This window comes from Protopterus annectens, chromosome 5.part0, assembly GCF_019279795.1.
Source record: "Protopterus annectens isolate FY-2018-M chromosome 5.part0, PAN1.0, whole genome shotgun sequence".
NCBI classification, from domain to species: Eukaryota; Metazoa; Chordata; order Ceratodontiformes; family Protopteridae; genus Protopterus; species Protopterus annectens.
Window position 1 is genome coordinate 1626033210 of NC_056735.1, and position 20470 is coordinate 1626053679.

At 38.1% G+C, this 20470-nt stretch overlaps 1 protein-coding gene across 4 annotated transcripts in view; it reads right to left on the reverse strand.

Moving 5' to 3' along the window:
- Positions 1-20470, reverse strand: part of TIAM1 (TIAM Rac1 associated GEF 1) — a 2502716-nt gene that overhangs the window by 1500687 nt on the left and 981559 nt on the right. For all 4 annotated transcript variants that reach the window (XM_044071404.1, XM_044071407.1, XM_044071408.1 and 1 more), the window contains 2 exons: positions 16087-16168; positions 5851-5937 (listed from right to left, as the gene is read on the reverse strand). In XM_044071404.1, the coding sequence (XP_043927339.1) occupies positions 5851-5937; positions 16087-16168 (169 nt within the window). The remainder of the gene's footprint in view (positions 1-5850; positions 5938-16086; positions 16169-20470) is intronic.

The window sequence follows — 20470 nt, forward strand, 5'->3', positions numbered from 1 at the left end:
CTACTGGATCAACTCTTAGGGGAGTCTTACTAATGAAGTAATTGGCTGGGGGTGGCACTTTTCCCAAAAAGCACTATAATGCATTTCTTGGCATAGAGTTTAGTCCATGACTTTGGCATCAGTCACTTGTCTGTCTTAGACCCTCTTGTAAGAGGACTGTGCCATGGGGGAAATCTATGATGGCTCCCAGTTTGCAAACATGGATGTCAAATAGGAATGGTCTCAGCATGGAGCCCTGAGGTGAAGTTTGAGCTGAATTTGTTAGCCAGCAAATCTGCTATTTCACTCTGCTCAGTGAAGGTAGCACCACTGACCACCATTTCAGCGATGTCTATTGTCTTTGCGGTTTCCTACATAGTGCAGGTCTTGCAGTTGGCTTTAGCCTCTGAGGCTCGTCGTCCTGTAATTAGCCTTGCTGGACTGAATTAGTCCATTTAGTTTGCTGTTTAGTTTAATTAGAGGGCTCCTAAAACTATGGGACTTGCTCTTGCTTTTAGCCATGACTTTTTTCCATTTTTATATACCCTGGTAAGGGCAGGATTCCATCAGTGTGGTTTGTTTTTAGAGTTTGCTTTGGGCTTACTTCTAGTAGGTACAGTAGCCTCTATACAGCCACATTTGCATAGTTTTACAGGGCCTCTGTGAACAATTCCACATAAGTTGCTGTGAACGCAAGGTTGAGAGGAGCACCGAATTTTGACATACTATCGCCTAATAGGACATTGTTTGCAATAGAATAGTTCCTAACTGTTACAGGGTTTGCTGGGATTACCAAGCTTATTTTTATTTAAATGGAGATGACTTTGTGGTCTGACCTCAAAATGTGACATGGCAGGGGGAACTGCAGCATTCGTCCATACTGGTAAGTGCCAGGTCCAGTATGTTTGAATCTCTGGTGAGTGTGTGCACTATCTGGTCAAGGGTACTTGTGTTAATAAAGTCCAGGAATCATTGTGCCTGCGAGTATGCTTCCCAGGCTATACAGGGGTCATTAAAGCCACGCAGAAAATAGGGTATTTGGTTTAATGGTGAGTGTATCAAGTAGATTTAGGACACAGAGGGTGACCTACAGCTTCCTAGCATACGGTATGGGACTTTGTCTATGGTGATTTTCAGGTGGACAGATTCCAGGTCATTCCCCTGTTTAACTAGCAAAGAGTTATGCTCGTTGCTAACATAGCTTGAACCTCCTCCACCTTTTTTCTCTATGTGTACAGTTGATGGTCTAAATGTGTGGAACGCGATGAAGCCTTGCAATGCTGGAGTACTTTCTATGGATTTAAAACATGTCTCAGTAATGGCACAGATTTGATCAGTTAGAACAGCAGCATGCCAGTAGCCTCCAACTACTTATTCAATGAGCTTCCACATATTTATTTTGAAATTACCAATAAACTAGAAAATGAATAAATAATTCTACACGGGAAAAAATAAAATAATCATACTAAAACTGTAATACCAAGGATGGTCACAGGAGGGAGATAAAGAATAGTCTAACTTATCTATGATCATGTGTCAACCTAGAAAACATCAGTGAATATACAACTAATAAATAACTAGAAAACATACACAAATTAATAATTTTACTTGACCCAATATCTCATTAAAAATGCATTGTTTGTGCTCTTTGGTTGTAATTTCATTTAAAGAAGAACCATGCCTCCCATACCTCTCACATCTTAGTGCAAGAAATCTGGACAAAGCTTATATAATGGGGGGACAAAGGGCTAAAAATAGGGACACATTTTAAGTATTACTCTTATAAGCTTAGAAAGTTGCTAGAACAGGATTTGTGTTAGTGTGCATTTTCTGAACGACACGTAGTCTGAAACTCAAATGTATGTCATTATTTAGTGACGTTAATCCTCAGCTCATCCCAGTGAGTTGCCAAAAAACTCAACATTTTATGAGGAACAGACTAAAAATATGAAGCAAAAATCTGGATAGTTGAGAGGTATGAAGCCTTCTAATGCAAAATCTGGCATCCTCCCACCACCACCATTTTGTATATATATGCTAATCTTAGCCCTATCCCTACTGCTAAACCCTCACCCCATCCCTAATAGTGCCACTAATCAAGACAAAAGGACACAAACCATGTACAACACCATACAAACACGACTAACTCCCTTACCTAACCCTAAATCTACCTTAAACAGAGAACATTCACACATGCACGCTTCCTATTATAACCAGAATTTTGCACATTCTCACAAGCACCACCTTTTCAGTCTGCACACTTCTACATACCTATACTATATAAAGCTTACATTCAACCAAGTGTGATTCTCACACGATGCTGTCATTCAATTTTTGCCCATTTGCATATCACTAATTTACACTGATAACCCATTGGAGGACAACTCTTACTCTCTCTCCATCTCTTTATATATATGTATACATACATACATATACATATATATATATATATATATATACACACACACACACACACACACATATATATATATATATATATATATATATATATATATATACATATACACATACACACAGATATATATATATATATATATATATATATATATATATATATATATACATATACACACACACACACATTTATTTATATATTCTTGGATATATAACACAATACATGTAAGAACTTACATGCAATCATATTCACTGAATAAGCATTGTATAACTATTTATAGAAACATCAAACTGTTTCTTGGTCACCACTTAATGAGGAAAAGAAACTGGAAGCCGTATTTATGTTTCCTTGCTGACATTGATTAGGTTGGAATGTGGCTAACAAACCTATTCTCCATGACTTGTAGCTATAATTTCATTAAAGAAGTCTTAAATAAACAGAAGTGAGTTGTTGTTATGTGTGCACAACACCCACCACTCTAATATTTGGTTAAACCCCTACAGCTGGGTGTCACATTTTGTTCACAGTTGGGGTGGATGTGTTTGGTCATGAGTGCAGACCTACTGCACTTAAAAGTTTATAAGGCTATCTCAATAACAGACTTGACCCAGAATGACTGCACTGGTCTGCTCTCTACATTCTTTACTTTCTCGTTGTCCTCTAGTACCCCTTAAGTGGGACTCATCTGTGATGGGGACTTTCAATAACTAGACAGACCTTGAATACCTCCCTTGGGGATGTCTTCTTGTGGTTATGATGAAATGCTGGTGCATACATTAGTGCTTTACTTCATGGTACTCCACAAGGACTTAGAAGCAGCACTGATGTTGGTCTTGACCTGTGACCTGATGGACACAAGGATGGTTGTATGACTAAAGTTTAATCCGTTAGTGATGGATTCTCATTAGGTATCATAATGTTAGTGAATTAGTAACTATCTAAACTTGCTGTTTCACCTCTAAACATTTTACTGAGACACTTTGGCCTTTGAACCCCACACAATATAGGGGATGTACCCACACACTCCCTATTACATAAATGTCCTAACTCTCAATATCACACCATCTGAGAGAAAATTGAATTCTCAGATACAGCGATCACAGTCTTTACTAAAAAAGAACAGACTGCACATTTTTGATTTCTGTTAAGTGTCAATTACATGTGGCATGCAGTGAATCCTGGCACCACACAAGAACATTGCAATACCTTATATTTCTCAAGCATTGAAAAAGGGAACTTAGCTTTGTACATCACAACTGAAATCCACTCCAATCTGCATGAATGGGAGAAAAAAACTAGCAGGTAAAGAACAGTTCGCACACTGCACGTGACACCTGATATTAGGTTCCCCTGATTCTTAAAAGGTTCTCACACTGCACGTGACACCTGATATTAGGTTCCCCTGATCCTTAAAAGGTTCTCACACTGCACGTGACACCTGATATTAGGTTCCCCTGATCCTTAAAAGGTTCTCACACTGCACATGACACCTGATATTAGGTTCCCCTGATCCTTAAAAGGTTCTCACACTGCACGTGACACCTGATATTAGGTTCCCCTGATCCTTAAAAGGTTCTCACACTGCACGTGACACCTGATATTAGGTCCCCTGATCCTTAAAAGGTGGTAAACCTCTGCTGATAAGAACCATCTGAAGCAGCACTTGTACTCTAGTCTTCAGAAGTGAAACACTTCATCCACTGCAAGACTTCCCTAACTGCTTAAATATTCTACCCCAGACAAGTACAGTAAGTGCCAGAGGTACGACTTAGTCTGCTGTCTGGCCTCTGCCTGACAGGCACCCAGCCTAAGCCCTGCAGACAGAGTGAAAGAAGCTAAGGCTGCCAAGCAATGAGTGCACATGGGGCAGAATGTCTTGAAAATAGTCGCACAAGTGGAGGAGGGGCAGCATGACTAGACTGTCCGAGTTTATTTGGAATGATGATTACAGTTTTACAAGTGGATGAACAGACACTGTGGCTGAACTGAAAGTACATGAAGAAGATATCAAACATGTAGAGGGAAGTATTTACCTGGAGAACTTGTACTGGTCAGCATGGGTAGCACAAAACAGGAAATTACCATTGAGCCCCCATAAAACAAACTGAATGATACGCTTATCAGAACTACATACAGCTAACAAGGCCTATGACATTGCCTTCTTCTGGGCATAAAAGTTCCTGTGTACTACAAACTACTGCAGGAAAACAAAGTGCTGTACAGGCACGTGTACTGTAACAACACCTCCACCACCACCGCCATCAACCCAACCAAACACACACACACACACACACACACACACACACACACACACACACACACACACACACACACACACACACACACACACACACACACACACACTTGTAGCTATCTATATCTATATATGGATCTATGTCACTGATTGAGTTTTCAGGAACTCGAAATTCATACGGAAGAGACCATATGATCACATTTTCGAAAATTCAAACATGAAAAAAACACACAAAAATCTATTTTTTTACGTTTATGCAAGGAAGCATGTCCCCCTGCGAATTATATAAACCAAATCTGAGATAGCAATCTCCATTTAAAAGCTTTGAGTTTTCAAAAACTCAATCATATGGTCTCAACCATATGAATTTCAAGTTTCTGAAAACTTGATCAACTGATAGGGATTCCTATATATACTAAAAGCAACTAACCACAGGCTAAGATTAAACTGCATCTGAATTAAGGCAGGACTCATTTTTTGCTTTAAAGAAATGCTGAGAACATTGGGGAATCTTTAAAAAAAGACGAGCCTCAATACAAAACAAAGTTTTGGATAGCATTACTGTTTTCCATATAATAATCATAAAAGCTGACAGGAAAACATAATTTCTTTCTCAAGGAAGGTAAATGCAGTCTGCTTACTGACTCTGAACATTAAAACCCTGTGCAAATGTCTTACAACAGAATGACAATTTAAGCAGGTTGACACAGAGTATTATTTCAGGAAGACAGAAAAAGCCAAGAAAATCTAGTTCCAGTTTTGTGTTGATACACACAAATTCACAGCGAGTTATTAAGTTAGGTACCTCAGAAACATACTTCTCCAGAGATTTCACAAAATGCATGCGATGAAAATTAAAGTAGTTGTTTCTGTGCATCACGCAAGCTCAAATAAAACAAAGCTGTCAGTTTTGAGTACCCAGTGAGTGGATTCTTACTTCACAAGGGAATCTATTTTCTACATTTGACAAAGGATATCATTTGAGACACAATCATTGCATTACAATTATTCATGTTTTTTTTTTTTTTAAATGAAGAACTGAAATCACACATCGCATACTAGATGGAGGCAATTAAAAAAGAGTGGCCAAAAATGGTTAAACATGCTTCTGTAAAAGAAATAAAACAATGAATGCCTACAACCAAGAGATATGAACTTCAGAGATAACAAATTGTGCCTTTGACATCTGAAGTCACATTACCTTTTGAAAATGCTAATCCCCCGTCTTTCACATCAGTAATGTAATGCCTGAGAACGCCTTCCTCTTCCAAAGCTGAGATGGAGAAACCTAATAAAATATAAAATAAATCACTGAAAGCTGTCAAAACCTCCTGCTACTGTCTTTCAACTTAATAATGACTCTGTCCAATGAATGGTGATGACATAAGAAAAAAATGTCTGAATCTTTGATGCCATTCTTCACCTGTCATAAAAAATCAGTTATTCTTTATCCAGTGTTCTTACAAAGACAGTGCCTTATTTTGCACAAATATTGTTATTTATTTTAATTTCATTTATACATTTGATTAACAAGGTTATCCAGGTAGGTTGAAGCCCATGTGGCTACTTGGCTAAAGTGCTTGCAAAGCATCACAAAGCAAGTAAATGAAGGCCGAGGGAATCAAACCCACAACTGCAGCACACTAATAGCTCATACCCATTATCCATTATGGTAGGCCAACAGACCTTCAATGCCTCTAAATCTTCAAGGTAATAGTTTTAATACAGCAATAAGCATAAGGTAGCTACTCTGACACAAGCTTGTGTGTGTGTGTATGTGTGTGTGTCAGCGAGAGAGAGACTCTCTTCCTCTCTGTCTCTCGCATTTCAACTTTGCCTCAACCAATAGAATGTTAACGATCAGAACAATAAATTATATAACTGGAAAAAAAGTAGGACACAGAAGGTTCAGTAAGCCTATACAGAATTTGTAACTGCATTTTTCAAAACATGCTGTAAAAGAAGAACTCATAATCCGGAGCTTTAACTAAGTCACTATATAGGAAAGAAAGCAAATGTTCACAGTTCAAACATACATATAAAGAGTAAAGAAAAGCTCCATATCTTCTGAAAAGATCTGTAAACAAGTACTCTCTACAGACAAAAAAAAAATTGTAAAATGTAGACGTTTTAGGCCAGTATTTTACTCATGTAGTCAGACTGAGGCAATAAGCAATAATAATAATAATAATACCACTATTTCTGAAACAAAGATCTCTCTAGAAAACTGCCATCTGGAAGCATCAGTTCTGGAAAAGCATGGGTGTATATTTTCTATCTCATCTACACTGCTCAGGTGTGTCTCTACTTGCAGGGTACAACGAGACTAAGCAACAGTCACAAGAATATCTCAAAAAAGAGAGAGAGAGAGAGAGAGAGACACACACACACACATCCTCCCATCATTATATCTATCATGACAGCAACAAAACAGGGACAAAGGAATATTGGATTTAACATCATTAATGGGTACTGGATCCTAAATAAATATTTCCAGTGTACTGGAACTCTTAGCAAGTTAGTTTAACCTAACATTCTAAACTTCACAGTTAACACTTCAACTGTGTCCGTGAACTCAAAATTGGGGGTTGGTGTAGTTATCAAGGCATTTACCACACAGGTACAAGGTCCAGGGTATGATTCTCACTCACTTTTTATTAAAAGCTATACAATCCATTTCAGATATACACCACATGGTACATTTTAATACAGTAAATTGGGTTTATTACCTAGCTACCAAGATGCAATACAAGACCCCACATAATCTAAGGCAGCCAACTCTGCAAAAGGCAATAAAAATCAATAAGACCCTAGTTATTAATAAAATAAATGTTACCTGCCCCACACTAATGCAAATCTCACCATGTGACCTACCACTTGTGCTTCCACTTATAGCTTATTCTGCTTTAGGGGAACGAACCGTCACACCCACATTCAACAAACAGGCGATCATCATTCACTATTACTATGATCTTACTCCTTCTATGTGTGTAAGTTCTACTCCCTATATAGCAGTGATAGCAAGTAATCATTAAAGCAATGCGATATTAGTTTTACTTACAGTCCTTTATTTTGCCCCTCACAACCTGATTATCAAGCCACAACCCCCTTCCCTAATAACCAACCAGTTTATTGCCCCCTGGTCCAGTTACACATTGCCACATTACTGGTAGAGCGAACACTAAGCCATGCTCCAGTGGTGGGTCAGAATTTTTAACATATCTGATCTACTCCACTTCCTCCCCAGTTACCAGCATGCAATGACAGCAATGTAGTTTGCACATGGTACCACATGCGCAAACACTTCTAATGAAGATGGTCTGCAAAAACTTTCCTTACTCACAGCTGTCTGGATTAGGATTTCCCTGGGTGTAGACAAGCGTACTCCTCCTGTTACCAAATCCACTATTTGATCCAGGGTCTTCTGTGTCACAGTTAGGCCTTTATTCTTCTGTGTCACACAGCCCACTAGTTTTGCTGACAGTCTGTGAGTTGTTTTTAATAACTTGTATGTGTGTGCAAATAAATTATTTGGTATTCTGCATGGAAATTGTGAACTTTATGTTTCTTCTTATTGCTGTGCACAGTAACTGTCCTACTGCTATCTGTTTTCCTTATTAGCTGCATTGTATTTTAGACAAGTTTGTTCTCCAGCACTGTCTGTACTCTTCTGGGTCAGCCCCCCCCCCAAAAAAAAAAATGGGCATTCTATGATCAGTGAGTTTGCATGTCAATGAATAAATACACTAAAAATGTACACAAACAAACAGACACATACACATATCATCCATTGCTGCAATGATAGCAGTTATCCAATGTTCCACACACCAGGGCCACCACACCCACTAATGCTGATGCAACTTAATCCACATCTGTCAGGCTTCCACATTAGAAAGCAAGTAGTATGGCTGTAAGGCAAGAAAGTTAAAACATAATCTCAGCAGAGAAAGAGTAACCGATCGTCCATCATTTCAGCCAGGATATTGTTAAGAAAGAAATGCAAACTTAGCATAACATTAGTCTATATGAACAAAGAAAAACCTAGTTTCTGAAATAGACAAATAATGGAGGCAGGCATTTGATAGATACTATAGCAGCTGGAAAAAGGTCAAATGGCAAGGAAGTGCACTACAAATTATGATCTATCACCCCTGACTTTTAAGACATTCTTGTAGGATTTTCTCAATAAAACATGCGATTAAGGATCATCCAGATCCAGTTACCCATCCTGTCTCCTTGTACTAACAGTTGAAAGAGAAACTAATGTTAACACTCCTTATTTTTTGACACAGAAATTTTGTTTACATTTAACAGATCTATAATTGGTCTCCATTTTATATCTTTTTTAGGAACTAAAATGAGAGAGAAATAAATCCCTTTTCCTCTTTTCTACAGGGGGCCCTCTGTACAGTTTTTCTCATTAACAGCTGGAGGAATAAAGGTAAGACCACTGGCAACTGATTTGTGTGTAGTTACAAGCAACATGGCTGGCCTTATCACTAGGTGAACTAGGGCACCATTCCGTTAGGGGTGCTTTTCCAACCCTTATTTTAAAGTAAAAAAATATGTCAGCAGTATTTATTCACTTTGAATGAAAACTAAATATACAACCATCAATGCCATTATTCAAAGCAGCCACAGCTGAAGCACCCTAAGGGTGAGGTACAGTACACCTGACACTCAATTTGTTTGTGGTCTTTCTGCTCCATTCTAGTCATGATCTACCTGATTTGTTGTCCAGATACTGAAATAGCAAGGGGAAGACAACTCAGAAATTTTAAATGGCAAACTGAATGTGACAGCCATGGTGCTAAGAATAGCAGGTCATAGCCAGGAGTGCTGAGAGAGGCATTTTTTTTAATCTTGTAGGCAACTAGATATGGGCCGTGAACAGCTTTTCAGGACTAGTATTGTAACTGGCTATCAGCCAAGTACTTTTGAGGAACTGGTTTTGAATACATTACTATTGTACTTATTTTATTTTTATTTTAATTACAATGGGACAACTGAGATGTATGCAAACAACAAATTAGCCATATTTACTAGGTTAAGGGGCTATCTGTGCATCATTACTCTGACTTTCCAGGACTAATGTGATTTGTATGAAGCAAGCTGGAATACTTTGCTTTGGCTGCTGTTTATGTGAAACAAATCTAAAATACACTGCTGTGCCACAATCAGATGTTGGAGGTATACACTGTCAACAAAGTGGCAATAACTACTGGGTGGAGGTCTGCCTACGGATGAAAGTAAAGGAACTTTTGGATGTTTGCTTAGGTTAAACTGTCACTGATGTGGCTTTGCAGGATTAATGTGCTACTGTGTGTTTGTGTAAAATAACATTAAAATGCATTATGGTGGTCACTATTAATACCTGTACCACAATGCAAAATCTGAGATGTGCACAAACATGCTGGGTACATGGGATGGCTGTGCATGAACATGACTGACACTTCTGTAATGCTCAAGTTAAATAACTGTTAATTTAGCTGTGCAGGACCACCACGCATTTGCAAAAAGCATGTTAGTATACTTCACTATTACCATTTTTTATCACAATTAGGAATATGAGGTGTGTGCAGTCAGTAAAGTAGTTATAATTGAAGGGTATGAAGGAATGTGACAGATAAAACTGACACACCCATGTTCTTCTTTGATTACTTTTAAACAGTTACTGATTAGGCAAGGCAGGAGCAGCATCACACAAATTACTTTTTTTCCTTTTGCACTCTTTTTGCACCCTCCCATCCTTCATTTTTACTAGCCTGGCACTCCGGCACCTGTCCATCTCGGGTCTACCAGCTATCTTTCCTCCACCCAGGACTTAATCTGGTATTCTGCAACTGGTTGAGGAACGAGGACATCAAGTGCTCAGCATGTCTAAGCTTCCATGTAGAAATTTTTTTATTTGTGACCTACCCATTTCCCCATCCTCTGTTGTTCCAATGGTATGCCTGGGGGAGCGTGGCCAACAGAGATATGCAGTGCATCTCCCTGCCTTCTCAGCAGCTCAGCTATGTCTTCACATACCATGTGACATCTACAGTCTTCAACAGGAACCAACACACAAGAAATGTATACAATTGGCTACTGTTTTGAGGGTAGGGTAAGGAGACATACTGTCTATGTCTGAAGGCAACAAATGGAAATATGTTACTGTGCTCTTTCTCTTTGCCCCAGATTGACATCACAGAGGTACATAGAAACTGGCTGTCTTTTGGAGGAAGAGATGAGGAGATATGCTCTGTATACAGTAACAACTGCAGATATACGAGTGGCCATTTGTTCTTTCACTTTTGTACCAATATAACAAAATGAGGGGCATACAGAAGGTGATTTTTTTTTCTAGTGGGGTAGGGCGGCAGGCACTAATCTCAATATTTTATCCTCACAAGCATTTGTCTTTTCGGTATACTGGGAGCTACTGATTTGCTTGGTCACAGCTTTATTTATTTATTTGACAGAAAATGTAAGACTAAAGTTCTTGCCTTAGCCATGACTTTTGTTCATGCCATGAATGGATCAAAAAGTCAGGAAAAAATCTCTAAAATGGACCTCAGAGCAACTAAAACCTCGCCCAACTACAACTACATCCAGATGAAATGAAGGGACATCACCCAATGAAAGCAACTATAAGAAGATGGGAAAGGGGAATAAATGGATTATTAGAGCAGGTGAAAATGTTTCACAGACAGTGAGGAGCACCCCCCTCCCCAAATTTCTAAAAAAACAGCCTTTATCCAAAGGACCGAGATAGAGAAATAAATTTTGGCCTGTATAAAAAGTTAAGCATTGTCACTTTAAAAACGATGACCTGTTTTACTCCTGAAATATTTTTTTCTTCTGCTGTTCACTATTACTTGCATAGTAGTCCAACAGATTTCGGTATTTATTATTTGTCTAACACCATCACCAATTTTTTTTTTGTTTGTTTCAGTTATACATATAAATATATATTTTCAACTGGCTCCATGTGTTAGAGCCATGGCAACCCAAGATCAATCTGGTTGTGATGTGTGGGAGTGACTAGTTGTCATTGGACTGGAATCCGGGGGGGGTTGTACTCTTCTTGACCATCTGCTCTACTGATGCTCAGCAGTTGTTGTTCATCACTGCAAATTTCACAGACAGCTGTTGGGCTGAACATGCATGTGCCTGTCAACAGCATCAACATGGTAGCGGGAGCTTCACAAATAGAATATTCTGCTTCCTTCAAGAGCTATAAGTGCAGATCATGCATGACAGCACCTGCTGAGTCAAGGTTATGGTTCACCTAAACATAAATACCCCCACTTCTCTGCTATTGCTGGCACATGACAGCTCCCTGGCCTGGGGACCATTACCACCTTTAAACTGGACAGATTTATTCTGGGATGATTGAAAAAGCCCATCAGTCCACTGGGATGAGGGTGCACAAAGGCGTTGTCATAAAAGAAAGCACTCCGGGGTTCCACTAAGGAGCAGCAAACAACCGACCCATCATGGCTGCCTGGATGACAGTCTCTCCAAGTGATCAATGGAGAGGTGATACTTGACAAGCACAAGGAAGGAAAAGCATTTTATACAGGTGTGTGTGTGTGTGTGTGTGTATATGTATAGCATATGCATATGCAATACACACACACACATACACACTCACTCACTCCTGTATCAGAACCAAAACATAAAGGTAATCCAAAACTGAGTAAAATAGGGTAGTTGCAATATCGTCTAAAAAGGGACAAAAACTGAGTCAGCCATGTTACCTCATGACTATTCTTGTGACCAAAGCTTGAAAAAAGAACCTACCGAATCACTGACATACTTGATGGCATTACACATGAGATTATCAGCAGCAGATAGCAAGTGCAATAAACTATTCCTTAACTCAGGCAAGAATACTGATTTTCCACTTTACCAGGAAAAATATCAATGAGCACTAAAACTGGACTGTTTGAACATTGGAAAATCACAAGATTTTCATGGATTTGGACATTTTAGGCAAGAGCACTCATTAACCTGTACTTTTTTCTTATAATATTTCCAGATTATGGAGTGTTCTGTGTATAGAAACTGTTTAAATTTTATGCGTATGTGTGGATGAGTTTATTATATATTAAAAATGGCAATGGAATTATGGTAATGGCCAGAAATTACACAAAGGTGACAGAATTCACCTCATAAAAACTGAATTTGATTTTTTTAGGAACCATAAAAAGTATTCCTGACTATACAGAAGACCACCTCATTAACTTGCTGGTATTGGTGTATCTCAAACACATAAGAAAGCATATAGGTTTGGTGATTTGCCACTCTAAAGGCAACAAACAATGAATTATGAACCTTTCTGCTACAGTGTTCAAAGGTATTGGAGTATCTAACAAACAAGGCAGAGGCCAATGACATAGTCATATTCTAACATTTAACAGAAATTATCAAAGGCAGCAGGGTCACTGTAAATTATTTTAAAATGTAAAAATTCTCAGACAAAGTATATAACCTTCAGGTAGGCATGCTGGTTAGTTAGTTAACTTTGTTTACCAAATAGTCTAAATGAGCTCAGAAATATCCTTTTCAACAGGATTCCAGACATCAAAGCTCCAGTACAACAATAAAGAAAAGCAATAAAAAATTCAAATACATGTTATCATCTCAATAGGTCCATGGAGTCATAGTTAAGTACTAGGCTAGCTGCCCTTGCAGGCCTATTTTAAGCCTAGCCAATTTCCCTTTTTGTACTCAAAATAACCTATCCTACATGGTTATAGACTCGCCCTACCCATCACATGGTCAATAATTACATATTACCCCTACCGAGAATAACTGGAATCGTATCATACATAATGTGAGGGGGACCCACGCATGGGATAAAGCATTTAGGTGCTGCCTCTATCAGTTAATACTACAGGGGGCAGTTCTGCAATAAATTCTGTGTTTCCAATCCACAGATCTAAGTTGCATATAAAATGGACAGGGACGAACTATGTTTTATGTAGATAGGAAATTCAAAAGTAGAAATAACAAATATACAAGAAGCTTTAAGCTTTTCAGAATAGGTCAGGATGGCAAACCTCTGAGGAAATTATTATACATTGAACCTCATTCATAACGTTTCAGAAACTGAACTGAGTCACCAAAAGAAATATCAAAGACAGACTTTTATAAGTAGTAGCACTGGATTCATCCTCTTCAATGGCAGAATGGTCCAAGTCTCACAGCAGTAATCTGATGAAAGACAACATACATCCTTACCCAACTTCTGCAGCAATTCTAGATGAAATCTAGACCACTGCAAAACTATGTCTCTGGGACACAGTATTACTATGAAATAAAGATGTCCCTGGCATAGCATCAGAAAAGAGGGGACCTGATTAAAAACTGCATTAGTTTCCTGCACTAGTAAAAAGCTCTTTTGCAAAAGCAACAAGGCCAGCATGTTGGGAGTGGGAGGGTTTGCAACACTCTAAACCACCAGAAAAAAATTGTCATTGCTATATAGATTGAAAATGAGAGCCAGACATAGATGAAACAAAAGCATAGGAATTAAAGTCAAAGCCCCAACCATGATAATCTGGACTTTGGGAGTAAAAAAAATTGACAAGGCAACAGTATGGCAGAGTGAACGGAGGTGACAGGCTGTAGGTCCACAAACTACAGATAAGAATATATATTGAACAATCCTTCTGACAGCTGAGAATCATAGTACCATTTGCAGCCTATATAAGAAGCTTCATCACATTCAGGCAAAGAGAATCATTTTACTTCAATGAATTTTTCTAGTCATCGCTAAAATCTAATTTATTACTAAGCTTTTTCTTTTTTTTTGTACTGAACTTTGTGTTTTAATTTTTTTTTTATTTCTCTGAACTGGTGAGACACTTTACGTCTAAACTTGGGCTTACCACACTTATCGGAAGAAGTTGGATATGGGGATTTTCATAATAAAATACTTTTTGAAACAAGAAGAAAGTGACTAATTACCAAGGAGTGTCAGGATTAGCATCATAACAATAAATAACTTTTTTCCTTTAAAATATACTGAAAACTGCATTAATTATCATATTACACCTTACCTATTTTCTCATAAAGAAGACAAACACCATGTCTATGTGATGAAGGAACATTCCTTTTACTATCACAATTACTACTCATATTAAAAAAGGAAAAGCATGTAAAACTGTTTAAAGAAAGAAAGTTAAGAAATAGCCTTCTGCACAATCAAATTAGTGTAACAACATAAATCTCTAAAATATGTCTTCCCAATTCCATTTAAAGTGATGAACAAGAACACCAACATACATCTGAACATAGTTAAGCATTCGTTCATGCATTTTCTGATTACATGCTTAATCAGATCCAGGTGGGAGCCATGGCTTGTCCTAACAGTCGAATGATTTAAGGTGGAGAAACTAATCCTGAACTGGCATGTACTCATCATGGAATATAAACACACCCCTCCTACCAGTAATTTGGATTCACCCAAAGTCCATGCTTGTGATACAGAAGGAGACTGGAGCATTGGGTGAAAGCCCTTGCAGGCACAAATAGTATGTGTAGACATGACACGGAAGGCATCCATGCCAAGAACTGAACAGGAGATCCAAACACTGTGAGGTAGCAAAGCTAACGACTGCACTCGTGTTTCACTCAATTCTTCTTCTTCTTCTTTCAGCTTTTCCCAGTTAGGGGTCGCCACAGCGGATCACCTGTCCGCTCATGATTGGCAGTGGAGTTTTACAGTGTCCAGTTGCCAGCCCGGCGCCCAACCTTCCACAGAAGGCACACACACACATGCACTCACACCTAAGGTCAATTTAGAGTGTCCAATCCACCTACAGCATGTCTTTGGGATGTGGGAGGAAACCGGAGCATCCGGAGGAAACCCACGCGACCACAGGGAGGACATGTAGACTCCACACAGAAGACACCCCAGCCAAGGACTGAACCAGGGAACCTCTTGCTGTGAGGCGACAATGCTACCACCGTGGCCGCCCGGTGTTTCACTCCATTAGTCATTAAAAATAAAATCCCATCCCTGACCGCTTTGGGTATTGAACTAATAAAAAAAACTAAGTGGAGATAGCTTAAGAAATGTATCTTTACCTTTTTACAGTGGCAAAACAAACCATTTTGGAATTTCCCTCTATTTGAGCAATTGTCTACATAATGCTGGAGAGGCACATTATACTGGGACATCTAACTGCTTTAGTATTCTGGCCAAATGAGTTTCACTGGCAGGCCAGTTTGCCAAATGAAGAATTACAGTGGCAGTCATTTAGGATGAAGAGAATCACTGATTTCCAAAAAGGGTACCTGCACTCCTAAACATCAGTTTAACTTACAGGAGAATTACCAAGTAAAGCTTTCAGTGTTTACAACTCTTGGGCCAATGGAGCTTGACATAACTTCTACAATTTTGTTTATGTGAAAAGAAAATGCCAACGCTTTTTTCTCTTACCATAATTTAAAGATGATGCACCAGACCTGCTCATCTGAATGTTCCGCACAGTTTTACGATGTATTTCAACCTCTTTGTAAAACTGGTGGCAAGAAAACAAAGATAATTTAAAATGAGAATTTACACATCTCAATGTCAAACACATACAACTGTAAAAGCATCTGTCAACATTCTGACGACAGGATCTTAGAACAAAGTTAGTTTACGCTCCACAACAGTTCCTGGAAAAACAGCCTTTGACTAAGCAAACAAAATGGTACCCAAACAAAAAACAGTAGTAAATAAAGCAATTTCTACAAACAAGCCTCTGTTGTCTAATACCCTCACTTTTAAACTCAGTCTGTTTATATTGACACATGACCTGTTGGTTAGGGGTACTTAACCCTTCCAGCATTTACATTTACGTTTTGTCCGGTTTCCTCTCGTATAAAAAAAAGCACATTATACATTCTTTAAAAGTAACAACACTTCTGAAACCCTACAATGAATATGCATAACTTTCAATGTTTTCTGAAGCTCATTTAGTTTCTTCGTCCACTTTTCAGCAGGTATTCAACTACTATTTAAACTACTATCTACTGTATAAATTAATAACTATCACTTGCATTCCGTCTTATATTTTGATCATTGAAGTCACTAATACAATTCTGTACAGTCTGGACTGCATCAGAAAATTCTCCTTATGATCAGTGCACCCACCCGATCAATAAATTAATCAATCCAGCCCCACTGAAAAGTCTACTCTTGTTACATTAAAATAAAGAGTTGTACTGTTTGACAGAGACTGAATTAGGCCCAGTGGGATCAGTGCTCTACCCCGCTTAACAAAATCACATAAAATAACTAATGAACTAATCCACAAACACTTAAATAAATAAAAAGAGCAATCTTTATGACATTACTACATCCAACTCAAACAAACAGTTGCAACCTATCAGTGAATCAGGTATGACACATGGGTACTCCTAACTAGTGCAAACTGTTGAAAAGGCACGATCCTTTGGCTTGTGTATAACATCCATTCACCTGGATTAAGGGCTGTCAATATTCTGATTCACACTCCAATGTACCTCCCACCTCTACTATACCCATATTAAAATGGACTTCCACCAGCAAGAAAACACTTAAGTATATAACTATTGAAAGCTACTTAATTATTGATTACTTACATATACTCTGGATGCAGTTCAGAGAAGAAGCAGGAAGTGCCAGAAATAGAGAAAAGAGGAAGAAATAAAATACCCACCATAGAAGATCCGCCAATACAGTCTCTACATATATGTATGCTAGACTTAAGTTGAAGGAACATTCTGTACTATCGATTCATACTCCATGATCACAGTGTCTCATGACCATTCTTTCCTTGAAAGTACTCTCCCTCAGGCAGCACCTCCTTTCTCTGTGGAATAAATTTGTGGATACCCATCCAGTCATTTAATTTATGTTTAAAGGAAGATAGTGAGTCACAATGCTTAGCATGCAGGAGAAATGTATTCCAGAGATTAGCGAGGTGGAGGGTTATAAGGTTATCCCTCCATCCTTTTATCTGTTGGGTGAAGATTTAAGTTAACTAGTGGTAGAGGTATTAAACTTTTGGAGAAATAGGAGGTGTAAGATAATTGGGTCTCTAACTGTGCGGTAACCAAGACAGAGATCTGCCTGCAAATGTATGCACGACACTGAATAAGGGGATAAAAGCTTCCAGCCTATCTTGATTTTTCAGGGAATTTAGACCTGTGATTTTTTTTTTCGTTAGGAGCCTTTGGGGTGTTTCTAATTGTTTGATATGTTTAGTGAGATACATTCCAAAAAGTGCATGGTACTCGTTAACTGACCTGATAATAATGCTGAGCAAAAAGAACTGGTGGCCTCCTTAGGCCTTGATGATATTCATTTGGCAATTAGCTGGACTAAATTAAAAGGATTTCCTAAAAAACATTGTTACATATAGTCAAAAGAGAGCAAGCTATCAATTACGTACCTGGATCCCTGACTACAGTTATGTTTTGTACAGATATGTTGTCCAGACAGTATGATGACAGGAGGGGATGTCTACCAAAAGTGAGGATACCATACTTTTTATCATTTACATAAGCCCATTTTTAGTACAAAAACATTTACTAGGGTGAATTTATCTGGAGGGTTTGGGCATCATAGGGTGACTTAACCCCAGTCTGCAAATGTTGACTAAGAAACACTTGGTAAAAATGACAAAATGAGTGGAAATGACCTTGTAAAAGAATGCCTGAGATGACAGTTCTTCCAAAGGAAGTGCTACTCCTGCAGTCAGAGTAAGCACCAATGAACAAGCGACTGCGGCATAAATGTTCAATATGGAAACATTTCTGAAACACAGACTAGCTAATCATTCTACCCACAGCCCCCAGAGAAATGTCATTAAACTGCACTGACTAACAGCTCAGTGGTTTTCTGGTAAAAAAGATGACACAGTGTTACAATCACTTTTGTACTACCTGTTTGATAATCAAAACATAAAGATGATAAAAAGCGCACATTACCCTACAATCATGAACCTTACAGAGATTTAGGAAAAAAACACAAATGGTTGGGAATGCTCACAGTATGCAGAATAAACAACTTCTCCTCCAGGAAAAGGCAACGGCAGATGAACAGAGACAAAACATAAGTAGTGAAAGGTACTAAAAGAAGTAGTAGTTAAGTACACTGTCTTCATTAATACAAACACAATATGGAAGACTAAGTAGGGGTCTTCACACATAAGAAGCTAAAACAACATGAATCAAATGCAGGTGATGGTTCCCTCGTACAGCATTTTATATGACATTTAGTCTAACCTAACGAACTAGATGGTCCAAACTTTAAGATACCTAGCTTATATATCAGCTTTCAGCAGGAAATATTACTGACAGGTGGGGAGTGAAACTTGATTTGCAATAATGAGGATAGATAACACGGACATAGAAGGGAATAGCTATCAAAAGACGGTAAATTTCTAAGAAATTTATGAAGATATTTGGTATGGAAGATGTGAATTCAGTAGTAGGAACTCAGACAAAATGTACTTATTTCCCAAACTACAATAACTGGGCTGAACTGGACAGAACTTTTATTTCACAGGAGCATGTGCATTTAATTAAAAACTTCGACACCCATCCACAAATTATTTCAGATCATGCAGCAATAAAAATTAAGATACAACACAAAGTAAAAGAAGAAGAAATGAGACACTGGTGCTTTCAAATCTACCTGTTAAAGAGAAAGAAATTCATGGAATGGGTAGTGGAAATTATTCTAGAGTTAATATACAAGATAAATAAACAAAAACACTGTGAAACTAAAAAAAAAAGTGATTTAATGTAAATTTAGTGCTTTCAACCTTTAACTGGTCTTCAGAATGTGAGAATGACATTAGAGGGGTGCTGCAAAAAAAAAAGCACTAAAGTTTTACAATCTCACTGATGCTGAAAGACAAAGCTTTCAAGTTTTGAAAAATGCTACCAGCATCAGAATTATGAAGCTGGATAAGGGGGGAGCTATAGTGATGGTTAATTATGGAGACTAGGTCAACAGTATACTAAGTTTATTATAAGATGACGTTTTTTACAAGAAAGTGACCAAACAAGTTTTCAAAGCACACAGGCATGCAGAGTCTTGGCTATTTGAAACTTTGTCTGAGGAGTTGCATCAGAAAAAATGTACACTTTTTTCAATACCCCTAAACCCAAAGTAGGTCAGTTCCTCCCAAAAATTCACAAAAGTGAGGTCAACCTCCCCAGACAGACCTATAGTATCTGCTCCAGCTTCTAAGTTGGAATCAGTATCCAAATTTGTAGATAGGGCACTTTTAAAGGCTGTACAAGAGGGTGTTCCTTTATTAAAGACTCCTTTGACTTCCTTAAAAAAATATGGGAGAGTGAAATTAACAAGGAATACCTTCTTGTTACGGTGGACGTCAAGTCACTCTACACTTCTACTCCACATGGTGTTGACTTAGAGTAGGTAAGGTTTATGTTGAGTCAGAGTATGGATTATGAATTAGGGGAACGTAAGTTTTTGATCAAAAGCATATATTGGGTTTTATCCAACAACTATTTCACCTTAGAGGGAGACTATTATCATCAAGAGAGGGGTGTTGCTATGAAGGCCAGAATGGCCCCAACTTATAATAATTTGGTTCTGATGTATTGGGAAACACAACTTTTTTCTAAGTTCAAGGATTATAATAAGGTGCATCTATACTTTTGTTTCATTGACAATTTGTTTTTCATGTGGAGGGGGAACACTGCAGAATTAGAAGCATTTGTACAGGCTATAAACACTAGCACCTATTTTTGGAGTTTTCACATCAGTACAGTATATAAGTAGCATTTACCTTTTGGATTTAAAAGTAGAAAAACATTTT